General features: G+C 47.1%; 2 protein-coding genes across 9 annotated transcripts in view; one reads left to right on the forward strand and one right to left on the reverse strand.

Moving 5' to 3' along the window:
- The window catches only part of Nup85 (nucleoporin 85), a 29057-nt gene extending 18181 nt beyond the window's left edge, over positions 1-10876 (forward strand). Inside the window, exons 12-19 of the mRNA XM_027955730.2 lie at positions 5339-5422; positions 5573-5638; positions 5813-5964; positions 6662-6779; positions 6883-6983; positions 9780-9931; positions 10305-10406; positions 10676-10876. Coding sequence (XP_027811531.1) covers positions 5339-5422; positions 5573-5638; positions 5813-5964; positions 6662-6779; positions 6883-6983; positions 9780-9931; positions 10305-10406; positions 10676-10777 — 877 coding nt within the window. The 3' untranslated portion in view covers positions 10778-10876. The remainder of the gene's footprint in view (positions 1-5338; positions 5423-5572; positions 5639-5812; positions 5965-6661; positions 6780-6882; positions 6984-9779; positions 9932-10304; positions 10407-10675) is intronic.
- On the reverse strand, positions 288-27675 carry Gga3 (golgi associated, gamma adaptin ear containing, ARF binding protein 3). Of its 8 annotated transcripts, XR_011705090.1 has the most exons (20): positions 27557-27675; positions 23387-23460; positions 21191-21275; positions 20992-21067; positions 19117-19215; positions 17965-18088; positions 17582-17685; positions 17335-17415; positions 16822-16959; positions 16295-16376; positions 16074-16190; positions 15514-15747; positions 15139-15209; positions 14524-14843; positions 14092-14315; positions 13610-13779; positions 13310-13420; positions 12297-13094; positions 7760-7822; positions 288-1193 (listed from the first exon to the last, which is right to left on the reverse strand). XR_011705090.1 is itself a non-coding variant. In XM_071603651.1 (18 exons), exons 1-18 carry the CDS (start codon positions 27673-27675, stop codon positions 12984-12986), a joined length of 2340 nt encoding a protein of 779 aa, XP_071459752.1. In that variant the 3' UTR covers positions 11401-12983. The 8 variants fall into 8 exon arrangements, 4 of the variants coding, with proteins under 4 accessions (XP_071459752.1, XP_071459753.1, XP_027811529.1 ...); XR_011705092.1 differs by lacking the exon at positions 7760-7822 and having other exon boundaries at positions 290-1193; XR_011705091.1 differs by lacking the exon at positions 288-1193 and having other exon boundaries at positions 7468-7822.
- Positions 27676-27759: the final 84 nt, after the last annotated feature.

A 27759-nucleotide genomic window follows, 5' to 3' on the forward strand; every position in this document is an offset into this window, starting at 1 on the left:
TTACATACTGAGGATTGAACCTAGGTGTGTGTTAACTCTGAGCTACATCCTTTTTTTTTTTAAATTTTGAGACAAGGTCTTTCTAAGTTTAGCCTCCAGAGTTGCCGGGATTACAGGTGCATGCCTTAATAAGATTCTCACATTGGCAGTGCCCGAAATTTGGAAGAGACATGTGTCCAGCTCCCCTTCTTGTCCAGATGCAGGCAGATAATAGCTTCTCTCGGGATGAATTTGGGAGCTTCCCTGAGGCTTGAGGGCTATAGTGTTTGTAACTATTTCCTTTTTATTTTATTTTATTTTTGGGGGGGTGCTGGGGATTGAACCCAGGGCCTTGTGCAGATGAGGCAAGCACTCTACCAATTGAGTTGTATCCCAGTCCTGTTCTTTCTATTTTGGGGATGTTTATTTAAAATAACATTGCAGGAAATTACTTTGATATTTAAAATCTAGATAAAACAAACCTGGTTCTTGGCACCAACTGAGCATATTACCCTGTTACAGGACAGTGTTTCCCAGCAGTCTCATTCTAGTTTTATCAGGGGAATCAAACCAATGGGCTGAGGGCTGAGATTTCTAGCCTTTTCCCCAAAGGCTGTCCCATCATTGGAAAGCCTCTGGTAAGGCAGGAAAGGGAGGGTCAAACATAATGAATTGAAGGAAGGCTTTCCAGAAGTATCATATATAGTAAGTCAATAAGCATCTACCTTTCCTGCACGGTGGGTGTTGTATTGAAGCTTACTGGGAAGGGATGAGGTTGGAAGTGGTATCAGTAGGCTTTGTTTAGTAGCAAGCTCACTGACCTCGACTGGATCTGTTTTAGTAGATGTGGGAAGGGTTTCCTTTTGTCACATGCTTTTCTTGTTTTGGCCAAAAGAAAGCCAAGAGCTTCACAAAAATGATACTAGATTTGGGACAAGATCTTTCTAAGTTTAGCCTCCAGAGTTGCTGGGATTACAGGTGTATAAATTTCATGTCAATGTTGTTTTTACAAGCCTGTAAATAGGTAATACTGGGGTAGGGAATGTTTATGTAGTTAGAATAACTTCAAAACACACACACGTATTCATGGAGGCATACACCTCATCATCTGGCCTCACTGGTGTCTGTTCCAGCAGTTCTAAGCCATAGGTCTTCCTGCATCTGCTCTCCCTTTCAGCGGTGAGTCCCACCAGGACTTCCATCATAAGCCAGATCTGGAATTTTAGGAACAAAACAGATTTGAGCAAACCAACTGTCTTAGGTGCAGGGACAGTAAATAGGGAGACCACCCTGCTATTCCTAGTGACAGAAGAAAGAGAGGGAAGTGGCAGTAGAATAAGGATTTTCTGAATCACATAGTCACAGCAGTTGTGTTGAAGGTGGTGTTAGGCTTGTAGCCCTGTCGAGGTGCCTCTGCCTCAGAAGCAGTACAGGATCTGTGGTTTGCTGGTGTACATCTCAGTATTTGCCTGTGACTTAGCAAGAAGCTAACTCCTGTTCACTGTGGACAAGGAATTGAAAAGAACTCCTCAGAACTTTTAGGATATAGTGTCTTCAGAGCAGTAGTGGAGTTTTAGAAACCATGCCCTCCTGGATGGGCAATGATTGAGTCAGGGTCCTATGAGCACTTGGTTTCCCATGGCTTCAATTGTTCAGATTCAGGAACAGTTTCCCAGAAAGTGTCTTCATGGAATGTGGCTGGTGGTGTGGGAAGCCTTTATGCTTGGGGTACTATGTCAGCTGGTTCGTGACTGCTCCATTATAGGTGGATGAGAGGAATCCTTTTTAAAGGTGCGAGAAGGGAGGTTTCCTATGTGCATCTGATTAACCCCCACAAAAACTGCAAGATCCTCAGGGGCAGAAAGAGTAGCCAGAGGTCCTGAATCAGAGGCCCTGGTTTCTCAGGCCCTGCTTGAGGGCCATGAGTTTGTGGTCGGCACTGTGTAGCCATGCTTGCCTGTTAACCCAGAGTTGGAAAGCCATGTCAGGGGTCCTCTGAAGTTTAGCTTCCTCCCTGCCTGCCTTGGGAGACTTGCCAAAGGAAGCAGGACTGGCATGCACTTAAGTGAGTTAGCCAAGGTGTTCATAGTTTCTTACTGCCCTTCAGGTTCTCCAGAAATATTGAACTAAAAGGCAATAGGACTTCCTTCAAAAAGCAAGATGTGCAGTTTAAAGTCTGCTGAATCTAGATTCTTTTGTTTTGGCCCAGTTTGTAACCTTGCTGGGTGCAGCAGTAAATGCAGACCTCACTCATTTCCAGAAGAGTAGGGCTGGGTCAGGTAAAGGGAGTGACAACCATGATTACTATAAAGCCACCAGAAAGCAAGGTGAGTTGGAGTCAGGTGATATTGGCCTCAGTGTGGGTCCCTCCACAGGGTCCTCACCTTCACTGTAGGTGTTCTTCCTTCCTCCACAGTTCTTCTGTTTTCCAGCAACTATTCTGGAGCTTTTCCTTAAGTCTTGCCCATCTGGACACCAAGCTCTCCACCTGCTCTGCATATAAGCTGCCGTCTTAGAAATAGCCAGTGTTTGTATGAGGAGATCTCAAATGTAGCTCTGAGGTTGCCTGACCCTTCAGGGAGATGGGGTGGCCTTGGTCAGCTCTTAGTTTGGAATCAGTCACTTTAACCCTGCTGTTAGTTTGCCTGAGGCCTTCAGTAGTCACTGATCAACTGCATTGGTGGCTGCTGTGATCCTTCAGGAAACACCATGCAGCCCTTTGTTCCATTTTTAGGTGGCATTTGAGCAGACTAGAGCATGTCTGGTGACTTCTCAGTCTGGGGTCCCCCCATAACCACTTCCTGGCCTCTGGACATAATTGTCAACCAAAAGTCTGGGCAGCAGCTGCTGTTCCTGGAGGCTAGGGGACCTTTCCTCTTGTTGCCTAGTCACCTCCACTCCCCTGCTGCCTTTTTAAAATTTGGTGTTGGGGAACCAAGGAATTTATGCATATAGCCACGAAATCTACCACAGAACTATACCCCCAACCTGCTTTTTTTGTTTGTTTGCTTTGTTGAGTACAGGTCTTTCTGTGTTGCCCAAGCTGGTCTCAAATTCATAGTCCTCCTGCCTCAGCCTCCTGAGCAGCTTGAATCTGCATTTTAACAAACACGAAATCCCCAGCTAATTCATATGTATATCCAAGTATGAGGAATGCTGGTTGAACATATCTTTAGAATTAGGATTTTTATGCTGGGCAGGGTGGCATATGCCTATAATCCCAGCTGTTTGGGAGGCTGAGGCAGGAAGATTACAAGTTTAAGGCCCTAAACAACTTAGACCTTGTCTCAAAAAATCAATCAGGCTGGTGGGCTGGAGCTGTCGCTCAGCAGTAGAGTGCTTGCCTCATATGTGTGAGGCACTGTGTTTGATTCCCAGCACCACATATAAATAAGCAAATAAAATAAAGGTCCATCAACAACTAAAAAAAAACAATTTTTTCAAAATTCAGGCTAGGAATGTGGCTCAGTAGTTAAGTGCCCCTGGGTTAAATCCATAGTACAAATAAAACCTAAAAATAAAAAAGAATTTTTTGTGTATGTGTATGGTACTGGGGATTGAACCCCGTGCCTCACACATGCTAGGTAAGTGTTCTACCACCAAGCTACATTGTCAGTCCTTTTTATTTTGAGACAGGTTCTTGCTAAGTGCCCAGGGTAGTCTTGAACTTGAGATCCTCCTGCCTCAGTCTGCCAAGTAGCTGAAATTATAGTTTGCCCTACCACCATCACAAGAAGCCAGACATGTTTTTTGTTTTGTTATGGTTTTTTGTAATGCTGGTGATCCAACCCAAGATCTTCCACATGTTAGGTCAATGCTCTACCACTGGGCTACATCCTCAGCCCTGAGACATGATGTTTTGATCTTTATGGTATTTGCAATGTGAAGTGTTTATGGCAGTCAAATTAATTAGCATATCCATCATCTCATATAGTTGTCCTTTGTGTGTGTGTGTGTGTGTGTGTGTGTTAAGAAGACTTGAGATCTCTCAACATATTTTATTTGTTTATGCGTACTGGGGATTGAACCCAGGGGTTCTTTACCATTGAGCCACATCCCTAGCCCTTTTATTTAATCTTTAATTTCTTTGGGGTTGGGGGAAGGTACCGGGGATTGAACTTGGGCACTTGACCACTGAGCCACATCCCCAGCCCTATTTTGTATTTTATTTAGAGACAAGGTCTCCCTGAGTTGCTTAGTGCCTCACTTTCACTGAGGCTGGCTTTGAACTTGCAATCCTCCTGCCTCAGCCTCCCAAGCTGCTGGGTTTACCAGTGTACGCCACTGTGCATGGCTATTTTTGAATTTTGAGACAGGGTTTTACTAAGTTACTGAGGTTGGCTTTGACTTGCCATCCTTCTGCCTCAGGTTCCTGAGCTACTGGGATTATAGGCATTGCCACTGTACATGGATCAACAGCTTTTAGTATTCAATACTTTATTAACTATCGTCACCAAGTTGTACATTAGGTTTTCAGTACATATTCACCTTTTAACAAAGTTTGACTAACATCTCCACATTTCCCACATCCTCTGGAACCCTTGGTAATCATTCTACTCTGTCCTATTTTTAGATTGTACATATAAGTGAGATCATGTAGTATTTGTCATTCTGTGTCTGGCCTATTTCACTTACCACAGTGTCTTCAGGTTCATCCATGTTGTCACAAGTGATAGGAGTTCCTTCTTTTTTTAAGGCTAAATGATATTTGTATATGCATATATGGAAATCTGTCTATCAGTCAATCTGTCTGTCTCTTACATCTCCTTTATCCATTCATCCATCAGTGGATGTGTTTCTGTGTCTTGACTGTTGAATATGCTCTTTTGAGATAGTGAGTTCCTTTGGATGTATTTCCACATGTGGAATTGCTGGATCATTTGGTAGTTTGTTACCATGGATTGAACCCAGGGGTGTTTAACCACTGAGCCACGTGATTTGGTTGTTTTACTAATTTTTTGAGGAATCTCCGCAATGTCTTTCATAAAGGCTGTACCAGTTTCCACTTCTACCAGTAGTGTGCCAGGATTCCCTTTTCTCCTTTTTCCCAATTCCTACTGGGGATTGAGGCTAGGTGCTACATCTCCAGTCCTTTTTATTTTGATGTCTTCCTAAGTTGTTGAAGCTGGCCTTGAATTCATGATCCTCCTGCCTCAGCCTCTCGAGTTGCTAGGATTACAGGCTGGTGACATTGTACCTGCTGTATCTTTTGACTTTTTGATAACAGCCATCCTAACATGTGGGAGTGATAGCCCCCCATCTTTCTGAAGTGCAGGATGTGGAGTTCTGCTCATACCCCACTCACGGGGGATGTGGCTTCTTTCTGATATCCTTTTTGCTTTGATGTCTGAATCTGCAGCATTGCCTTGAGCAACTGGTGGTTTGTGGCCCACCTGACAGACCTGCTGGATCACTGCAGGCTTCTCCAGGCACACAACCTCTAGTAAGTAAACTTGACACTGCAAACCTCTTCTTGCCACCACCAGGTTTTCAAGGGTAGTACAGGCTGAATGCCTGGAAGGGAGGTTGGGCTACTAATGGGGTCCAAATGGAGCAAGCTTGGAGTCTGGTCTTGTATTATGTCTTATTCCAGTTTTGGTTCCAACATGAGAGAATTCCTCCTATTGGAATATGCCTCAGGACTGTTTGCTCATCACAGGTAAGGCCCCACAGGGAGGCTGCTTTCCAGTACATCAGTGCCAGTGACTCTTGGATTATTCTTTCTGACTTCTTGGGGGTTGTAGAGTTTTGGGGAAGTGAGGTTTTGCCTTCAGACCTCACATCTACAGGGCAGCCCCTGAGCTAACCACATTTTCTCTTTGGATCTTTGCAGCCTTTGGCAGCTAGGGGTAGATTACTTTGACTACTGTCCTGAACTGGGCCGAGTTTCTTTGGAGCTGCACATTGAGAGAATCCCTCTCAACACAGAGCAGAAAGCCCTCAAGGTGCTGCGAATTTGTGAGCAGCGGCAGATGACTGAACAGGGTGAGTTGGCCATGCTCCTAGCTTACCCTCTGGGATGTTTGGGTACCCTGAGGCCAAACTCTGCTGACATCACACCAGCTTTCTCACCAGTCACACCTGGGACGGGAAGAAAACTAGCATTCATTTTTTTAGTAAAGACCTTGTCCCACTTCTCAGTCTAGGAGCTCAGGCCTAGGGTCAACGCTTTTTCCTGTCTAGGTTGCTGCCAGCTAGGCCAAGCCCAGCTGGGGAAATGGTACAGAGGCCTTTCACAGCTCGGCAGATCTGTGAGCAGATCTGCCCTCCTCCCCCACTCTGAGTGATAAAAACCTGCTTTACTCCTCTTCTCAAAGGAACTCGCACATTTATGACCATCTCTGAAAGCACATGGTGTTGAAGACCCAAAGGAAGATAGGTTTTTAAGCATATGGACAGATAATGGAGGGGTTGGCATGTGGGGAGGAGCAAACATCTTTTTGCCACCACTGAAAGCATAGCCACTCATAAAGCAAATCCCACAGGGTATGTCTTTCAGTATGCTGTTAACAAAGCAAGGACACTGTTAATAAACACAGGAGCATTTTGTTCTAATGACCTGCCTGTGTTTGGAGCTCATAGGCTTTGGGTTATAGTGATGTTGTGGGAAAACCTGGCCCTGCAGAGCTCCTGAATGGATTAAGGGCTGCAAGGCTTCACGTTTTTCTTTTACCCTGCAAAGTCCGCAGCATCTGTAAGATCTTGGCTATGAAGGCTGTCCGCAACAACCGCCTGGGCTCTGCCCTCTCTTGGAGCATCCGTGCCAAAGATGCCGCCTTTGCCACACTTGTGTCAGACAGGTGGGTGCAGCTGGTGCTGGCTCCCAGGAATTGTTTGGGAGGCTGAAGGTTAAGGAGGTGGGGCCAGGACTGCTGCTCTGATTTTCTCTGGTTGGTGCTGCAGATTCCTCAGGGATTACTGTGAGCAAGGTTGCTTTTCCGACTTGGATCTCATTGACAACTTGGGGCCAGCCATGATGCTTAGTGATCGGCTAACATTCCTGGGTGAGTCTTCTGTGTTATGTCCACTGGTTAAAAGTGGACACTTGTGGGGCTGGGGTTGTGGCTCAGAGGTAGATCTCTCACCTAGCACGTGCAAGGCGCTGGGTTTGATCCCCAGCACCATATAAAAATAAATAAAGGTATTGCGTCAAACTACAACTAAAAAATATATTTAAAAAAAAAAGTGGACAGGCCGGGCGCGGTGGTGCATGTCTGTAATCCCAGTGGCTCAGGAGGTGGAGGCAGGAGGATCGAAAGTTCAAAGCCAGCCTCAGCAATTTAGTGAGGCGCTAAGCAACTCAGTGAGACCTTGTCTCTGATAAAATACAAACTAGGGCTGGGGATGTGGCTCAGTGGTTGAGTGTCCTTGAGTTCAATCCCTGGTACCAAAAAAAAATTGTGGACACTTGTGCAGATCGGAGGGAATGTTCTACATTTGTCCAGGTGTTTTTTCTCTTGGTAAGCCCATACAGCAAACCACATAGAATTCTGTGTGCTAGATTCTGCAGTTTGTAGTACCATTTTACTTTCCAGCAATTTCAAACAGAAAAGTTGCAAAATTAGTATGAGAAATGAGTACCTTCCATGTACAGGTTTTCCAGATTCAGCAATTACCTATTTTTTGCCTCATTTATCATTCTTTCTTGCTTGATCAATTCTTTTGGGACCAGTTTGAGAGTAAGTTGAAGATACTATTCCCCTTTCTCCATAAATTCCTCAGTGTGTAAGAATAATAGTTATCACAAACAGGAAACCCTCCCAGGCATGGTGATACATACCTGTAATCCTAGTTCCTTAGGAAGATGGCAAGTTTGAGGCCAGCCTGGGCAGTTAGCAACAGCCTGTCTCAAAATAAAAAATAAATTGGGATGTGGCTCAGTGGTAAAGCACCCCTGTACCCTAGTACCATTAAAAAAGGTGGGGGCAGGAGATCCATTTTTGATACAGTATTCTGATCTAATCCATAATCCACATTCCGATTGTATTCAGTTGCCCCATTAATTTTCTTAGTTGTATCCAGGATCACAAATTTAGCTGCCATGTTTCTTTAGTGCCTCTTTTTTTGGCAGGGGGATTGAACCACAAGTGACATGAATGCTAGCTAAGCAGGCACTTTAAAAATTTGAACACTGAGCTACACCCCAAAACCCTTAGTGCTTCTTTCTTTTTTTACTGTTTGGTAAGACATGGGTTTTGCTATTTTGTTCAGGCTGGCCTGAAACTCCTGGGCTCAAGTGATTCTCCTGTCTCAGCCCCGAGTAGCTGGGATTACAGGAGTACTCCATTATGCCCCATCTCTATGTGCTTTTTTGTGTGTGTGGTATTGGGGATTGCACTCAGGTCCTTGCACATGATAGACCAGTGCTGTATCACTGAGCTACATCCCTAGCTGAGAATCGAACTCAGTGCCTCACAACTGCCATACAAGTTACTGAGCTACAACCCCAGCCTTTTTTTTTTTTTTTTTTTAATGCTGTAGATGGACATAATACCTTTATTTATTTTACGTGGTGATGAGGATCAAATCCAGTGCCTCACATGAGCTAGGAAGTGTTCTACCACTGAGCCACAATGCTAAACCTGTTTTTATTTTTTGAGTCAGGGTCTCACTAAGCTGCCCAGGCCAGCCTTGAACTTCTGATCTGCCTCCCAAGTCTCTGGGATTACAGACATGTGCCACCACACCCAGCCTCTTTGTGCTTCTTCATCTTCCTTTTTTTTTTTCTGGTGGGGTACACTGGGTATTGAATGCATGAGCGCTTAACACTGAACTACATTCTCAGTCCTTAAAAAAAAAAAATTTTTTTTTTTTTTTTTTTTTTTTGTAGTTGTAGATGTAGAGTATGCCTATATTTTTATGTGGTGCTAAGGATTGAACCAGTGCCTCACATGTGCTAGGCAAGTGCTCTGCCACTGCGCCATAGCCATAGCCCCTAAAAAATGTTTTTGGGGGACAGGGTCTTGCTGAGTTGCTGAGGCTGATCTCTGACTTGTAATTCTGCTGTGTCACTTTGCCCATCTTAATCTTTTTTTAAATTTTTTTTCCCCATATGTTTGGTGCTGGGAATTGAACCCAGGGTCTTGTGCTTGTGAGGCAAACACTCTACCAACTGAGCTGTATCCCCAGCCCCCAGCTTCATCTTAATATTTTTGAAGGCACAGACCCACCCCTTGTAGAATGTTCTCAGTTTGGGTTTATCAGATTTTTCCTGATTAGATTCAATGCTGTTTGAGGCAGGAATTCCACTGAGATGTTGTGAATGGAATTGGTGAGCTGTCTGTCCCCTTACTGCTGTTGGTGGTATTCTGAGCATGTAGCTAGAGTAGAGTAGGCTGGGTGGCTCCTGTGATGCACTCTTTTCCCCTATAATTTAGTGATTGGTGAGGAGATGTTTTGGGTGATTTGAATGTCTTTTTCCTCACTATACTTCTGCCTCTAGATCGTTGCTCCTGTGTATTAGCTGGTGTCTTACTGTAAGGAAGTGTTCCCTTCTTTATTATCTGACTTGTAGGATTGGGGATTTGTGGAATATCATCAGTCTGTTATAATCCAGGACTCTTGACTTCTTTTGATGCTGGTAGTTTCCCACATTTGGCTCTGGGAGCTCTTCAAAGCCAGTATTTTGGAACTTCTGAATTTGTTTATCATTGATCTGTGAATTTAGAGACAGCTCTGGAAACTTCTCCCTGCTCTGTGGAGTGGCTGATCTAGGATCCCTTTCCTTTTGTCTGGGTCCTGGGTGATCTACATGTCACCTGGGAGCTTGCAGGTGACCTGGTTTTCCCTCCTCTTGACAGGAAAATACCGTGAGTTCCACCGATTATATGGAGAGAAGCGCTTTGGGGATGCTGCATCTCTCCTGTTGTCTCTGATGACTTCCCAGATTGCGCCCCGCTCTTTCTGGATGACTCTGCTCACAGATGCCCTGCCCCTTTTGGAACAGAAACAGGTAAGGCTTAAGTTTCTGGGGATTTTCTTTTCTGCCTTTTGTAATTCCTGACAGCTTAGTTCTGTAGTCATGGCCCATATTCATGTTTTCTCTTAAGTAGTTGTTTGCCTGTGTATTCTCCCCAAGCATCCATGCTACAAATCCAGTAGTCACTCCAAAAAAAAAAAAAAAATCAATTTTGACAGCAGCTGTCCATTAACAGTCCTCTATCGAGGGCCTGAGTAGAGGGCTTAGAGGGCTGAATGTCAAGACTCTGAAGCTGCTCCATCCTCCGTGGCACCACATACAAAGTACTTCTCTTAAGGGCACAGAGGGCCGACTTTCTCTGGCCTTGGCTGGAGAACAGCTAAGTGAAGCAGCTTCTCTCTCCCAGGTGATTTTCTCAGCAGAACAAACATACGAGCTGATGCGATGTCTGGAGGACTTGACCTCAGGGAAGCCAGAGCGTGCAGAGCCTGATGCCCAGCGACTACAGGTCAGTTTAGCTTCCAGTTTGATGCTTCCACAGTGAAGACAGGAAATGGCTGTCTGGCTTTCTTTCCCCTGCTCTGTACCCCCTAAAACACTGGTCTAGCCCATGTGCCTCTTGGTTTCTGCTTAGCCTATAGTCGACGTGCCACATTTTAGGGGGCAGTGGTCCATGTTTTCCCCCTGTTGATCAGCTGTATTGTGGCCATCTGCATACTCTTACTCTGTGTATCTTTGAAGATTTTCTGTAACACATGTTGGCTCTCTGCTTTTCAGGACGACGATATAGAAACCACTAAGGTGGAAATGCTGAGACTCGCTCTGGCCCGGAATCTTGCTCGGGCAATTATAAGAGAAGGCTCATTGGAAGGTTCTTGATGTCAGCTGAGAGCTGCTGCAACTATATGGCAATGTATATATAGATTTTTAAAAATAATTAAACTTTTTTTTTTGCAAGTACAAGGCAAATTCTTATAATCCACCAGTGAGTTTCTGTTCATGTCTACTCTGAACCTGAGGTGACAAAAATGAAGAAAATGGTGGTTTTATGTTTTTTCATTCTTTAGGTGGGTCTTGCTATGTTGCCCAGGGTGGCCCCAAATTTCTTGACTCAAAGGATCTTCCCGCCTTACCCTCCCACGTAGTTGGGACCACAGGTGTGTGCCACTGTGCCTGGCTTGTGTTCTCTTTGACACAGAACTGTCTTCCTTTATCTCCTTAAAGAAGCCACCCCAATTTAGGGACGATGAGTGTAGTGTCTTTCTGCTTGTAACTGGAAATTCAAACAAGAGCCCTTAGTGTTTTACTTGTGGTTCAGACACCTTGCCTTACTTCAAATCATCTGGAAAACTCCATCATCCAACTTTTTCTTTTTCCCCTTTATGGCTTCAGAAACCTATACTTTTAACACAATTTCACATAGGCTATGCAACTACCTATGTTTGGGATTCGCTGTTGGCACCTTCCTGTGAGTTTGGTGTCTGTATTAGAAGGATTCCATGTAGGGTGAAAATGGTTTTATTTAACATGCAGCAAAACAAGGGCAGTGGAGTTGGTACATTCAGTACAGCTTTTTGCCATGAAGTAGTGACCTCAATGGTAACTGGTAGCACTCATATAATGTCTAAAGCATATTATAAATGTACATGTCCACATAGTAATCCCATGGACATTCCCAGGGCTATAGCAGCCAGTCTCTGAAAAGCTCTTGGATTTATTCCTTAAGTTATGAAAAGAATTCACTTTGACCTGTCCTGATGAAGCAGTGGAACCTGCTTGCTACAGTCAGGGGACGGACAGGTGAGATGACCTCTGGATATATAGCAAGGAAGCCTGGTGGGGGCAGAGGGACCAGGGGATGCAGTTCGTGCCACCTTCCATTCCCCACAGATGCTGGATAGCTGAGCCTGTCCAACTGAGCTGTTTGACCTTTCCCAGCTTCTGTGGCAACTGGTGGCAGTTTCCTGTTGCCTTGTGAGGCTTAGTGTCCCTGGCCCAGGAACAGTTGGGACTGAGCACTGTTGAAGCAATAGGGTCTGGTGACTTGGTTCAAGCATGGCTCTCATCTCATCACCTCCAGACCCAACATTTTGCTGACAGTACCCCTTCATAGCTGGGGAACATTGGGGCTTCTGTACCACACACAGGACATAAATCTAGTGCAATATGCCTGACCCTGAGGCCTCTTGGGTCCACCCATGAGTGCCACACCACACGCCATCTGGTAGGAAGAGGGGAAGGCCAAAGCAGGATGACGCAGGGGGTTGGGACGAATTGTCCTCCCCTTCAGAGATTCTAAGGGAAGGATAGCAGTTTATTTCATGCCAAGCAAGAGGTAGTGAGTAGGATGGCCTGTCTGTATGGCAGGAGATTTACTCTTCCCAGAAAGCTCCAGTACCTGCTTTTGAAGGGGAAGCTGGTTCTCTTCCATTTTCCTTCCTATCCCTAGTTGAGGCTGTGATGAGGCCAAGTTCTGTTTCTGCTAGGCTGGGTTCCATGTCCTGCTGAGATGTTCATAGGACAGTCTGCCACTGCCAGGGATGAGCATAAAACTCATTCAGGGGCCACTGCAGGTTGCCGCTGCTTACAAAGGACAGGGTGGAGAACCTGGAGTGTTCCAGCTCCTCATTGGGCCACTGGCCTTGCCCACCTCATTGAGGGTGGCAGCAGAGCCTAATGGCAGGGGAAGCAATAGAGGCAGCAGCCTCTCACACCATGCCTCTAGTTCTTGAGGTGGCCCAGAAACCTCTCTTTCAAGCCCACCCCTGGGCACCAGGAAATGCCAGTAGAAAGGAAAAACCTACTCCATGCCTGGAGCCCATGTTCCCAGAATAGCAGTAAAGCCAGGGGCCACTCCCCACCCCTGACAGTATATGGCCACTTCAAGTCACACAGGTAGATAGAAACAGGTCCTTTTAGGGGCCCAAGGAGGAGAGATTATCACAGCTGCAGCTTGGCTCCCAGTAGAAACGCCCCTGTTCCATGTCAAAGCTACAAGCATTGCCGTCAATAAGTGGACTGGAGCCCTCTCCGTCTCAAAGCAGCCTGCCTGGCTTCAAAGTAGAGATCACAGCGTCCTCTGAGGTCATAGGCTCCCCCACTGCTCCACAGGAGGGAACTGGTCCACCTCGCCCACCTCTGTGCTGAGCTGCTCCCCCAGGGCGAAGGTCAGCCTATACCGAAGCCGCACCTTCTCCTGTGACAGAGGGCAGCAGGTGAGATCCAGGCCAGGGAGTCCCTCAGCAGGATGCCTTCTTCCCTGCTACCCACCATGTCCACCCACACTCAGGCACTTATTGCTGGGGCAGCAAAGGGAGGGGTTTATGTTGTAGGTGACACACTGCAGGCTGGGAGGTTGTCTCAAGATCCTAATTTGGGGTAGCTGAGACTTTGGGTTCTCCCATTGCTCACCTTCATTGGATTGGCTAGCAGCATGACCTGGGTGATGGCTGCAGGTGGCTGGATGGGACTAAATGGAGAGAGTTCTGTCCCAGAAGGTGGTTGCAACTTCACTTTCATTGACTGAAAATAAAGAGAAGCTTCTTCCAGAACTCTCTTCAGAGTTTGCAGGTACCCAAGATAGAACTCAGTTTGGTCCCAGTAGATACACACATACTGCCATCTGCTGGCTACCAAGAGGCCCTCAAGGTACAGCTGCGTTCAAGACAAAGGCAATTTTGGTGTCTGGAAGACCCAGGGGTCCATGAGTACCTTGGGCACTGCAGCCTGCAACACAATGCTCTTGACAGGCAAGGGAGCTGTATTCAGCATGGACACCACCACCACCAGCACATCAGGCCGTCCAGGTGGGCACTCCTTGGCAAAGTGGAAGAGGATGCGGAAGCCATTTTTATCATAGGCTGTCACAGGAAGGGCACTGCCTGTAAGAAGAGGCATATTAAGTGTGATAAAAGCAAGTGCCAAAGTCATTCTGGAGCCCGGTGGTGCCTGCTGTAGTCAAGTGGGTGGCAAAAAGGCTACAGTATGGCCTTTAAGTACAGTGCTCCCTTATGGAGTCAGGGAAAGGCCCTCTGTTGAGAGGGGCCTAAGGTCATACAGCTGCAACAAACAAGCTGAAACAGGAGGAAAGCAGACACTCAGCTCCAAGGACATTTGAGCATGCACATGCAAACACCACACCACACCCTCTAACACCTTGGCTGTGGGCCCCACCTCCCATCTCCAACACCTACTAGGCTTGATTGATTCCAGGGGCACATGGACACTGGTCAGGGAGAGCTCAGGCCCTTTCATGGGGCTGCCCTGGGACTGGAAGGCTGGTGGCTGGAAGAGAGGGCTGCCGGGCCCAGTGGAGAAGGTCAGAAGAGGCTTGGCTGGGGTGGAAGTGGGGAGCAGTGGGGAGGTGGTGGTTCCAGGCGAAAAGCAAGAGGAGACAGGTTTCACTAAGCCTGAAGTCCTGGGAAGCAGGAGAGAAAGTAAATTAGAGTGGGCCAGAGCTGCTGGGTCAACCCCTCACTAAAGATCTCCAGGACAGCAATGGCCTTTAGCCACCCCAAACTCCAGCTTCCAGTCCTGACTGATAGAACCCAAAAGGATCCCCATTCTGCTGGCTCTGTACACTAGGCCCAACCCTCAGCCACCCCACCTCTTTTCCCACTTGTTACACTTTGGCCTCTTCCAGAAGCTGATCAAGGGCATCCAGGTGGTGTAGGGTGCTGTCACCCAGTGCTGAGCCATGGCTTTCCGGGGCCACAGGTTCAGCCTTTGGAGTCAAAGCTGGGGTGAGTCCAGAAGAGAACATGAAGGAGGCTGCACTGGGGGCAGGTACACTGGAAGGGACCATGGGAGCTGGGAAGGGACGTGGCAGTGAAGCTTGGGAGGTACTTGAGGCAGGGGCTGAGGATGGGAGCAGGGTCCCATCTGAGGAGCTGCAGACAGCAGGCCCTGGCCTGGGGCAGAAGAAGTCCAGGTTGGACTGTTCATTCTGTGCAAGAAAAATGACAGGTAAGCAAAGGGCTGGGAGGGCCTGTTGCCAATACCAGGGACACTTTATCCCCCCATACCCTATTACACAGCCTGCTGGACCAGGTGCCCTCCAAGGACAGGGCCAGAGACAAGTACTTGGAAGAAACATGTTTCCAGCTGCAGAGGGTAGTGCTCTGGAGGGCAAGGACAGCCAGGCTCCAACTAAATGCAGCTGAGCACAGGTCAGGAGAGAGGATACTGCTAAGTGAGGGTCCCTGGGTACTTCAGTGATATCCTCAGGAATAGGCCCCTACCTGGAACATGTGCCACTGGCTGTTTCCAGCTGATTCTTTGGGGGGAGCAGTAGAGGCTGGGTCGGTAAGGCCTGAGGATATAGAAGAATAGGATGAGAAGAGGCTCTGGGCCCAGCACCAGCTCCAGGGGTAGGGATCCCTTTCCTTTCTCACATGCAGATATGAGAGGTCGCGCAGGAAAAGAGCAGCAGAGCAAGATTTGAGTGCACCATGTCCACCCCAAAATCCCCTGGGAGATAGCCCTGGTGCCTTTGAGGGACACTGAACTTGACGAATAAACACACCAGAGGCTCTGGGCCTCTTCATTTCACATGCCTTTCTTTCTTTAAGGGACCCACCAGGAGGAGTCCCATATAGCTGCCCTCCAGGACATACCCAAGCAAAGCAGCTCCTCATCCAGCAAGGAAAGGGCATTGCTTGTGCTGCTGGGCCCTGTGGGAGCTTCAGCCTGGCTGGATGAGCGACTGCGTGAAGGTCCAGAGGTCTGAGGGGGTGGAGGGAGGACAGGGATGCCTGAGGGGAGCGGGGCAGGTGCGGGGGCCAACATTGGGGATGAGTTGTTAGGTGTCTCCAACTCAGCAAGATCGATGAGAGTGCCTTGGCTGTTTCCTGGATGGGTCAAAAGGAGGGGAATAAGAATAATTGAATCATCTAATGGCTGTGCAACAGCAGGAGCAGGACCCTGGGCATAACAGCTGACACTCTAGCCTTGGGCCTAATTCAATGGCATTTCTTCCAGGGAACATTCTGGATAAAGCAGGTAGGGAATCCCCACTCATCTCTCCAGACCTCTAGGAAGCTGGAGGACCACTGGAGTGGCTTAGAATCCCCTCAGATGCTATGGGTTGCATACGTTCAACCTGTACCCAGGGCTCCTTGGAAGGGAGTTGAGGCTATCTGGAGGGTGCCCAGAATGAGGAACCATAACATTTTACCTTCAGAGTCAGGCATGGTTGAGGTGGTCACCTCACCATTGATGACCTGCCCTTCAATAATTGTTTTATAAGAGTTGATGACCCGGGAGAGGTTGTCACTGGCCTGCAGGATGTCCCCTAGAGCAGAAGAGAGAGGAGTTGTCACTCCTGGCAATGACAACTCCCACACACTTATTAAAATTCTTGGCTCATTATTGCCAATTGTTTTCCTTTTCACTCACCCAAACTATTGTCATTGTCCTCCGTCTCGCTGGCTAATTTAAATAATGTCCGTCTCTTATTCTCACACCGATCAAACAACTCCTAGAGAGATTTGGACAAAGTTACAAGTATAGAAGCCCTTTGGAATCCTCTGCTTCAGAGGCTATACCCAGAATGAAGCAGGGTTCCCCAAAGAATCAGGGACAGTTACAGAGCTGGGACCAGAGTGCACACCCTCGTGTAGCTAGCTTACACACTGGCTACTGAAGCAAGCCCCTTCCTGCCTCCCAGGCTGGCATGCGTCTCAGAACTCAGGGTCTACCCAGTTACAGCCTGGACAACAACATTAGCATCAGCATCCCTAATGCTGCCATCTCTAGAGGCACAGACTCAGGTTCACACCCAGCTCTTCCATTTAGGGCACTTTAGCTAATGTCATGTGTAAGGCAGGGCACCACCCTCCAGTTTCCTGCTGTCATGCAGATAAACAGGCCCATCAACAGTAAGTGTGCCCTTGACAGGACAGTTCCAGCGGATGGCGGCCTACCTTCATGAGCTCTCGGTCTGCCTCTGATGAGTGCTCCTGGCTATAGTGAAGCAGCATCTCATGGAGCAGCTTCACGCTGTTGTGGACCTCCTCCAGTGTATGCAGGCGCTTGGTCACCTTTTGGATGCGAGCCTCATCCTGCCTCAACCAAGAGGGTCCAGGAGAGAGTAGGCTCACACGACCCATCTTCCCACTCCCGTGAGGGGAGGCTAACTGCTTACCCCATGGCACAAAAGGCCATACCCAGTGCATGGTTCCTGGGACCACAGGCCTCGGGACCCACCGTACAGTCATATTTTTACAGTGACAACCCCCACTCCCAACATCACCACCCTCTGTCTTTCCACTCTTCTACTCCATTCTCCTCCAGGGAGCTACAACACTTCTCCTTCCAGTGGCTCCAGGTGAAGGCTGGTGGCAGTGAGAAAATGGCCTAACTGTCCCATGGGAAGACTTCTGCTCTGTAGCCACCCACTCCTCCAACCTATACCCAGAGGACCAGGGACCACTCACTTCCTTCACCATGGACTTGATGAGCTTATTTGCCTCTTGCAGGTCATCTGGGTTTTTGCTTTTCAGCAGTTTGGCTAAAAGCTGGAAGAGAAGAATACTAAAGTGAAGGCAGAATCGGCACTGCGTAAACACCCCCCACTCACCACCACCAGGGAGAACCCGGAGCTCCCCACAGCACCAAGCCAAATGTTTCTCCTGGCTGCCACCTGCTCACTGAGAGATCCCAAGGTCCAGAATTGTACTTTACCTTAGATTTCTCCTCATCATCAAAAACAGGGTTTTTGGGACGAGGTGGTGGAGAAGGGATCAGCGTCCTGTCCATGGGGATTGGTGGGTCAGACTGCACAATGCCTGAAAGGAGACACAAGCAGCAGAGCATGCACTAGGATGTAGTCATGTTGTCCCTACTCCTCACACATCAAGGCCATATCAAATGATTAAGATCAGGAGATAGGGCAGTTTCTCATACCTAAGCCCACCATAACCCCAGCTAAGCCCTGCTCTGTTAACAAAAGCCCTACTCTCTTCAGGAGGAAGAAAGTGAGTCTGGGGACCTCAACATTCTTGTGCTTTCTTCCTCTTCCCAGTCTTCCAGGACCACCTTGAGACTGAGAGAAGGTAGATATGTACCTTGTCTCTTCAACATATGGTAGGCATCTTTGATTTTTGCTTCTTCTGGCAGGGCCATTGTCCAGCTGTAAAGCAACTCAATGACCTTGGTCTTCACTTTCTCAGACACTCTGTCCCCCAGGTACTAGGAGGCAAAAGAAAATGGGAAAACCTAGTAATTGTAGTTTGGAAGCAAAGAGTTAGGCTCTCTTAATAGTTCCCAAGCCTACTTAAGCCCAGCAGGTGTGAAGATGTATGACAGAACAGGGGAGGGGAGAGACCTCCCTATGGCATAACTGTGTAGCTAGTTGGGAAGCCAGGAGCTTATCACTGTAGCCTCACACATAAGCTACCTGAAACACAATTGCATTTTATCTTGTTTTCTGCAGTACTAGGGATTGAACCCAGGGGTGCTTTACCACTGAGTTACATCACTAGCCCTTTTTGTTTTTTATTTTGAGACAGGGTCTCTCTAAACTGCTGAGGCTGGCCTAGGACTTCAGCATCCTAAATTGCTGGGATTAAAGTATGTACACCACACCTAGCTAATTTAATTTTATCTTTTTTTTTTTTTTTTTTAAGAGAAAGTGACAGTGAAAGAGATAAAGAGAATTTTTTAATATTTATTTTTTAGTTTTCGGCAGACACAACATCTTTGTTTGTATGTAGTGCTGAGGATCGAACCTGGGCCGCACGCATGCCAGGCGAGCACGCTACCGCTTGAGCCACATCCCCAGCCCTAATTTTATCTTAAAGGACAAGAATGTCACTGCATGAAAATTGTTCCCTTTGCTTTAAGTGGGAGGTAGGCAACAGAACCTGGACAGCTGAGCAATGAGGGCAGCCAGCTCCTCCTAGCCCTAAGATAAGTCAGAAGAGCCACAACTGCTGTGTGTTCAGAGTATGGAGTTCCTCACTGCCAGGACCATGTTCTTGGGCATATGCACAGCTGCTGCCACACCACCTGCCACATTTAGACTGGGAGCCTGTCAGAGGAGATTGCCAGCCATGTGGCTTGTTCAGTCATTCCACTATCTACAGGGCCTACCTCTGCAAGGACAGGGCATGAAGGATTAGCTCCATGGAGATGTTTGCTGAACAGAGAAAGTAAGATGGGATATGGGGAGAAACAGAAAAAAAGTCCTTATAAGGGAGGAACTACTATCAACTGACCTTTGGAGAGACGACTTTGATTAACTCATTTAAAAACCGGAACTTTCCCACTTCGTTATGAAATCTCCTCCCACAGTTCTTCATACACGCCTCCAATACCTGTAGCCACGAAGAGGATAGGCGCTCGGTGTGGCGGCTCTGGGCTCAGGCACCACCTGGACTGCTGGCACCCAGACTGTCTGAGGAAATACTTCTAGGTGAAGGAGCTCATCTTAAGAAGTGGGCACTCTGCCTTGGGGAACTGTGCAAATCAAGCCCCGGGATCACTTACCACTACACAGCCCTCAAACAGCACCTATGCTAGGGATGCTACACAGGGGCTACAGTAAGAAACACTGAGACCCAGACACCAAGACCGCCTAGCTGCCAGACCTGGAAGATGCCTTCCTCAAACACACTGTTCTCGTGTGTTAAAGATGAGGAAAACAGGTTCAGGTACAGTAATAGTTCTTTCAGGGCCCAAAGTTCTTTCCACAAGGCAACCAATATTTTGGGGGGGGTGGGGGGGTGCAGCGGAGATAATGTTATTTCCAATAAGATGACAAAATGATTTCCCTCCCCCTGCCCTCCATTTACGCATTCTTGTGCTGCCCATGGCCACCAGTACCTGCAGTTTATTATGGAGGATTGTGCCCCATGTAGCCTGGGGCTCCTTTTCTTGGCTTATTTCTTTTTCTTTCTTTTTTAATAACTTAATTTTACTTATTTATTTTTATGGGTGGTAAGGATTGAACCCAGGACCTTGCATGTGCGAGTTGAGCGCTCTACTGCTGAGCCACAATCCATAGCCCCCCGTCTTGGCTTGTTTCTTTAAAGCAGGATTTCTCAAATACAGGCTGATGTTTTGGACTGGTCACTCTGCTCTGCTATGGGGACTGTCCAGTGCATTCTAGGATGTTTAGCAGCACTCCTGACCTCTACCTACTAGATGCCAATAGCATCCCCAAACCCCCAACAACTAAAAACATTTCCAGACACTGCCAAAGGTTCCTTGTGGGGCAAAAGTGCCCATCTTGCAAATCACCTTTTTTTTGGGGGGGGGGGGAGGGGGCAGGTGGTACTAGATATTGAACTCAGTGTTGCTTAACCACTGAGCCACAGGGTCTCACTTGGTTGCTTAGGATCTCATTAAGTTGGTGAGGCTGGCCTCAAACTTGCAATCCTTCTGCTTCAGCCTCCTGAGTTGATAGGATTATAGGCATGTGCCACATTCAGCAAGAATCACTATCTTAAGTGATTGCGGTAGACAGGTGCACATGGGCCTCTAAGCACCCTCTGGAGCTTCTGCCTCTTCAGGACATGAATGAAGTCAAGGGGGATCCTGGGTTCCCCTGAATTCACCGCTTTCTGGTTTAGGGAGGAGTGAGAGGTAATGGAGTGACATGCAGTACCTCGTCCTGAATCCCTTAATCTCAATAAAGATCACCCAGAGCTCTCACCTGACAAGGTAATACCTCCACTGGCACAGGCAGTATTTTCAGCTACAAAACACACTATGCTCACCTCATTTTTCTTCAGCTGGCCAACTCTTAACTGTCAAGACTTCCAGAAGACTTTCCAAGCCCCATGCTGGGCCCAAGGCTCTGGGTCTGGGTTCCCTCCCTTGGCAGCTCTACCTCTTACACTAACCGTGTAGTCATGCTGCTAGAGGTGGCACCTCGGTCATCTTTAAAGCCTCAGGGCCTGGCCCAGTGGCATGCACACTTGTGGATTGGCTGACTGAAAATGTTCTAGACACATCTATTCTGTATCAAGAATTTTCTGCTGGCCTTTCGGTATGAGCCCTGAGAACCACCGAGGAAGGCCCAATGGGTACATGAGGAAAGGCCCATGCAAGTGAGGAGCCGCTGCTGTCAACTCAGAGTGAACACCTACCGTCAGGGCCTGTACTGCTTCCCATTCCTGTGGAGACTGGATCTTGTGGGCTAGTAGTCGGACGGCAATCTGGGGCCTGGGGGACAAGTAGACCATAGTCAATGCACTGACCCAGGCCTACCTGGCCAGCCCTCCTTGGCTAGTTTTGGGTTTTTCCTGTTAGCTTTTCCACCTGCCCCCTAGCAGTGCTGAGACTTACCCTTCAAGCTCTTTGTTGATTTGATCACAGAAGCCAATTATGTATTCCCAGTCCTCTTGGCGGTTGGAAGGATTGGTAGCTTTATCTTGGGACAGAACAAAGGACAACAGTTATGAAGAGCAAGGAGGACATGACAGATTTTCTTCACAATTTTAGGCACCAAGAAGAGTTTGCTTCCAAATTTCTTGTCTCATAGAGAAGCCTCAATAGTTCAATTAAGCAGCAAATATAAACCCTGCTTTCTGCTGAGTATTTTGGAAATCACACATGAAAGAGAAAAAAACCCTCAGCTTCACAGAGCTTATCAGGATCCAAAGGATAAACATGAATGATTAAAATATTCACAAATAAATAATACTTTTGTAAAATAGGCAAATATAACAAATATAGATTAATTCCAGCTACACAAAAATGAGCTAAATGTCCATTAAGTAGGGATGCCAAGAAGTGTTTCCTGGAGAAACTAAAGTCAGGCTAGACTACATTAAAAAATTTGAGTTTTCTGATTTTGGTACTGGGAATCGAACCCAAGGGCACTTTACCACTGAGCTACATCCTTGGCCTTTTTATTTTGAGGCAGGGTCTCTCTAAGTTTTTTATATTCTTGTTAAATTGCTAAGGATGGCCTCAAATTTGAGTTGTAATTTTCCTGCCTCAGCCTCCCCAGCTACTGGGATTACAGGTGTGTGCAACCATACCCAACTCAAAATGTAAGTATTTTCTATAGATCCTTCAAAAACACTTTTGAAGCCACACCCTTGGGTTCAATCTCCAGTACCCATGCCACAACACGCAAAAATATTTTCAAAACTAACCTTCCTTAATAGTTTAAACTTTTTTTTTTTAGGGGGGGTGGATCAAACCCAGGGCCTCAAGCATGCTAGGCAAACACTCTACCACTGAACTACATCCCTAGCCCAGTTTAAATGCTTTTTACATTGCACACAATTCTCATTACTGTCAGGCCAGCAATACATATTGAGCCTCTAGTAAACACTAACCACTGTGCAGTCTATCCCTGGGACCACACAAACAAAATCTTAGCTTGAGTATACAGCACCCTCAGGTTTAAAGAGCCTGCCACAATTATACACAAAGACAAATGCTAGAGAGTCTCTGAGGGAGGGTCACTGAGGGTTGAAAATCCCAGTGCTAAGTACAAAATTTGGTAATATTTGGTTTGGGTCCTCCTCCTCTTTATCCTTGGGATCTGTGCTTATAGAGGATGGCCCAGTTGAGGGTGCTTCAAAATGGATTCCTGTCTCTGACTCAGATCTGGAGTCTGCTTTTTTCCAGAAAGAATTCTCAAGCTGTTTGCTAAATTTAGGCCTCTAAGCTCAGAAGACAAATGGAAGACGGAGAGGTACAAGCTCTTAAACATCCATGTTCCTCCTGTACCTAGTGACAGCCCTCCCAACTAGGTATGCTGTTAGAAATTTCTGCATTCTGACTTCTCATGACTGCGGTCTTTATTGTTTTTGTTTGTTTTATACTAGGGACTGACCCACTAAGGTACATCCCAGCTCTTGCTAAATTGTGCAGGCTGGCCACAAACTTGTGATCCTCCTGCCTCCTCTCCTGAGTAGTTGGGATTACCATGTCAGTTTGTGAGTATTTTCTTAAATAAAAAACCCCCGAACTAAGCCAGGAGGATCTCAAGTTGGAAATCAGCCTGGGCAATTGATTGGACCCTGTCTCAAAACTAAAATAAATAAATAAATAAATAAATAGTCAAAAAGAGAGGTAGGGCAGACTGGAAGCCCTGGATTCAAATTCCAGCATTGCAAAATAAATAAATAAATAAATAAATAGGCAAATAAAGTTTGTGTTTTAGAGGAAAAGAAGGTGGTTTGCTCTCAAACTTGAAAGAAAATTAGCAAGCCCTTCAAAATGTCAAGCTTGAAGGGTGAGGGGGGTCACTGGAAATTGAACACCTCTAGTCCTTTTTATTTTTTGGTACCAGGGATTAATTCCAGAGGCACTTAATCATGAAGCCACATCCCCAGCCCTTTTTTGAGACAAGGTCTTGCCAAATTGCTGAGGCTGGCTTTGAATTTGTGATCCTCCTGCCTCAGCTTCCCGCTCCCGAGCCACTGGAATAATAGGCAAGCACCACCGTGCCTGGCCAGTCCTTTTTTATTTTGAGACAGGGTCTTGCTAAATTGCTTAGGGCCTTACTAAATTGCTGAGGCTGACCTGGATCTTGCCATCCTCTTGCCTCAGCCTCCAGAGTCGCTGGAATTGCAGGTGTGCACCAAGACCACATCCAGCTGAAGGAAAATTAATTTAATCGAAGGCAGTCATTTGGAAAGAAATGCCTAGCAATCCTGCACAGACTGCCACAGTCAACCCCTAGCTATCACCTTCCCAAAAAAGCCTGACTCCCCACCACTTCTCTGAAATCTTCTCAAGCATTAGCATGATTTTCTTATTAATTGCTATCACTTCACATAACACCAAGAAGCTGGACAAAATAAGATTGTCTAAGGAGTCAACTCCCCCCCCCACCCTTTTATCATTTTGGTAAAAGTCACAAACCTCATGGTAGAATATTAGCCCACCTGTTTGCACTGTTCACAAAGAGAAAAGTATCTCCCAAACAGTAAAATGTGGATTTCTCCATCCCATAAACAATGGACAATCACCAAACAATGCACTCTTCCCAGGCCTGCTCCACTCCCTACAGCATCCCTGCCTCCTGAAACATTCCCACCTACTTTTCACTGTGTTCACTCCTCTAAGAATCTCACTTCCCTAAAGACATTCCTACTGCCACAGGGAACATTCTGTCTGCACATGGCATAAAAAGCCCTAGTTGGAGCCATGGTCAGTGCCACTTTCCAGTGTCTGCAACAGACTCCCAGCAGCTTAGAAGATATATCTGTCACCACCGGAGCTGGGAGAAATAGCTGGGGATGATGCTGGGTGACTCTCTATGAGCCTACTGCTCCTCCAACAGAGGAACATACCCTTCCACCCACCTAACATTCTCTTTCATCTGGCAGGGGAGACAGTGAAGACTCCCATGCAGACCCTGCCTTCTAGAACCGCCCCTCTGGGGCTCTGTTCTGACTCATGGTTTCTATTTTCAGATCTCTGGTGAAAGCCTGTCTCATTCTCTTCTGTCTCTGTGCCTTTAGATTTCCTGCTCTCATTTTCAGCTTAATTCCATTGTTAGTCTTGACTCTCATGGGAACTCAAAGGTCAAATAGGGATGAAGACAGCAGCACAGAGTACCCCATTCCAACATGGCTCGGATAATCCAAGGAAGCCAAGTTCCATACAGCAGTGACTTAGAAATAAGAGAGGATGGAAAGGGATCACGGATGAACTGCAGTGTTGGGTCTTGAAACACAGGTGAAACTTTCTGAGATGTTCAGAGAAAATGAATGAGCAGCATTTTAGACAGGAGGGACTACAGAAGTTCAAGACAAAGAGCCACTCTTGAGGAAGTTGTGCTCTTTGGGCTTAATATATGGGAAAAGGGGAAATTTGGACAAAACCGTACACAATTACAAACGCCAATTTGGTACAAATATGACTCTAAAAGCAAACTCATTCTTTCTGACTTATTTTCTCTAACTGGTGCCATATTCAAAAGCTTGTTTGTTGGCACAGGCCTGTACTCTCAGCCACTAAGGAGACTGAGGCAGAACAGAATGCTCTAGGCCAGCCTTGGCAATTTAGCAAGAACCTAAGCAACTTATCGAGACCATCTCAAAAATTTTAAAAAAACTTTTAAAAATAAGGACTAGGAATGTAGCTCAATGATAGAGAACCCCTGGGTTCAATCCCCAGTACCACCATTAAAAGAAAAAAAAAGAAAGCTGGGCATGGTGGTGCACGCCTACAATCCCGGTGGCTTGGAAGGCTGAGGCAGGAGGATAATGAGTTCAAAGCCAGCCTCAGCAAAAGCAAGGTGCTAAGCAACTCAGGTCTCTAAATAAAATACAAAATAGGCCGGGGGATGTGGCTCAGTGGGCAAGTGCCTCTGAATTCTGTCCCCAATACCCACCACCAAGAAAAATGGAAGGGAGTCTGGGAGCATAGTTCAGAGGTAGATTCCTTGACTAGCCGGTACAAGTCCCTGGGTTCAATCATCAGTTCAGGGGGTGGGGATATGTTTTGGCCCCTATTCCCACACAACCAGGCTTGAAATCCCATTTATGATTCCTTGCCTTTCTTCACCCATTCCCACCAGTCTTGAGGTCCCTTCTTTCTCAATGTCATTTTTTGTGGTATTGGGGACTGAACTCAGATGCTCTACCATGGAGCTACATCCATAGCCTTTTTTATTTTTTGAGACAGGGTCCTGCTCAATTGCTGAATCTGCCCTCAAATTTGCAACCTGCCCACCTCAGCCTTCCGAGCTGGTGGGGTTACACGTGGCGCCACTGTACCTGGCCTAATATCTGTTTAAATTTGTTTTGTATTCCTGCCTTCTTAATTCTCGATTGTTTACTTAACTTCTAATACATCCTATGTAAAGCTCCTATATCAATCCTCCTAACACACTGATGGTACCAGAGGAGTGGGGACCTGATAACTGTAGAAATTTAAACTTCTGGGTCTAAAATACCCACTCTTCCAGAATCTGGCCCTAACTTCCCAGCTTGAACTCTCACCAGACCCTCTAAGAGCTTACTGCCTGAGCCAGCCAAACACCTACATTACTGTGTTCAATGCTGGGTGACTCCAGCTCTCTCTGTGCCCACAAACAGACTGGCTCCCTCCATTTCACCATGCAGTGGTTTTTTTTCCCCCCTTTTTCTGCTTTTGGTACTGGGGATTGAAGCTAGAGGTGTCTTACCACTGAGCTACATCCCTAGTCCTTTTTTTAAATATCAAGACAGGGTCTAAGTTGTTTAGGGCTTTTTCATTAAGTTCTTGAGCCTCAGACTTTCAATTCTCCTGCCTCAGCCTCCTGAGTTGCTGGGATTACAGGTGTGTGCCACCATGTTCTTCTTCTTCTTTTTAATGAGACAGGGTCTCCTTAAGTAGTTCAGGTTGGCTTCAAACATATGATCCTCCTGCCTCAGCCTCCTGAGTGCACTACACACTCAGAATCACCCAGTGTTTTCTTAGCCAATTTTTCTGATTTTTTAAGACTTAGCTTAAATTCTGTCTCCTTGCTGGATCATTTGCCAATCAAATTCCCAAATCCCCTCTCCCCAAATCTGAATCAAACCAATTCCACTGTGAAATCCTACATATGATTCTAGGCAGGTAGTTTGATTGCAGTCAGGGTGTTATCTTTTTGAGAAACTTTTGACAGTAGAACCTTCTTTGCTAGGATACTTGTAAACAATTTCAATGAATATCTATATAGCATTTTGAGCTCCATGGAGAACAGTTAGTTCCACATATACTAAAGACTTTGTGACCTACCTTCAACAGCAGGCTTTGCAAATGTAATTTTACTTTTCTCCCTTTTGGAATGTGCTCTGTTAAAGCCTAGGTTCTACCTCTTGAAATGGGTTTCTTAAGAAAGGTCAGGCAATTCGAGGCACAGCCATCACCCTCAAGAACTTGGAGACTACTCAGTAAGGCATACTGCACAAGGCAGGATGTCCACATCTTTCTATCTTATCCTGTCCAGTATCTGTTCTACTGAAAGAGACCCCCAGAGGGTCTAGCCCTTAGGAAAGTTCACTTATTAACCCTTTAGCAAAATACTGCCTGCTAAGGTTAACCCTCATTCTTTCAGAGTAATGTGAATTAACAATTACAGCAATACATCGCTTTGGTTACAGCTTCCAACTGCTTCTCCGCTTTACTCAGAGTGTGTTATGTCGCGAAGATCAAGTGTGTGCGTGTGAGGGAGTCCCAAAGTCGACTTAACAAACCAGTTGTCTATCGTCGCTCTCTTTGGAAAATTACTCGCACTTCAAGCTTTCTGCCTGAGCAAAGCTGTCAGTCCTCCATGGTCAAGATTTTGAAGCTGCCAGGCTGTGTACCGGTGGCAGCACCCACCTCTCCCCCGAGCTTCAGCCCAAATCCGGAGCTTTTTCCCTTCCTCGGGGACTGGGGTGCAGGAATTCCGGAGTCACACTCGGGAGCGGCCCTACCACCAGCTCCAAAGCGCCAATGACCGTCAGCCCTGAGAACTTCCTTGCCACTCTCCCCAGGCCTGTCTGGCCACGACAGGACCCAAAGCTGCGGCCGCCTCGCGCGGGAGCGGGAGGACGCGCTGCAGAGAAGGGCCCTCTGCTCGCGAAGGGGCGTGATCGCGGGATGCTTGCCAAGGGGTCGCCCGGGCGCGAGCCGCCAGGCGGCGCCGCCGCGGAGCCCGGGAGGGGACGGGGGGGTGAGGAGAGGGACCGCTCGGTGGCTCGAGGACAGGCAGAAGCGGCCGCGGTTACTCACTCAGCCAAGACTCCAGGCTCTCCCCTTCCGCCTCCGCCATATTGCAGCCGCCCGGGTCGACCCCGCGGCCTCAACCCTCGCGAGAGTCCGTACGAGCTGAACCAGGGCGGGGCCTGCATGGGGGCCTGAGAGGAGTGAGCGCTGTTATTGAGGGTCCGCCAGATTGCGACGGATATTGGGACCGCGAGTGTTTCTTTTTGGTT

Source organism: Marmota flaviventris, chromosome 17 (genome assembly GCF_047511675.1).
Source record: "Marmota flaviventris isolate mMarFla1 chromosome 17, mMarFla1.hap1, whole genome shotgun sequence".
Lineage (NCBI taxonomy): Eukaryota > Metazoa > Chordata > Mammalia > Rodentia > Sciuridae > Marmota > Marmota flaviventris.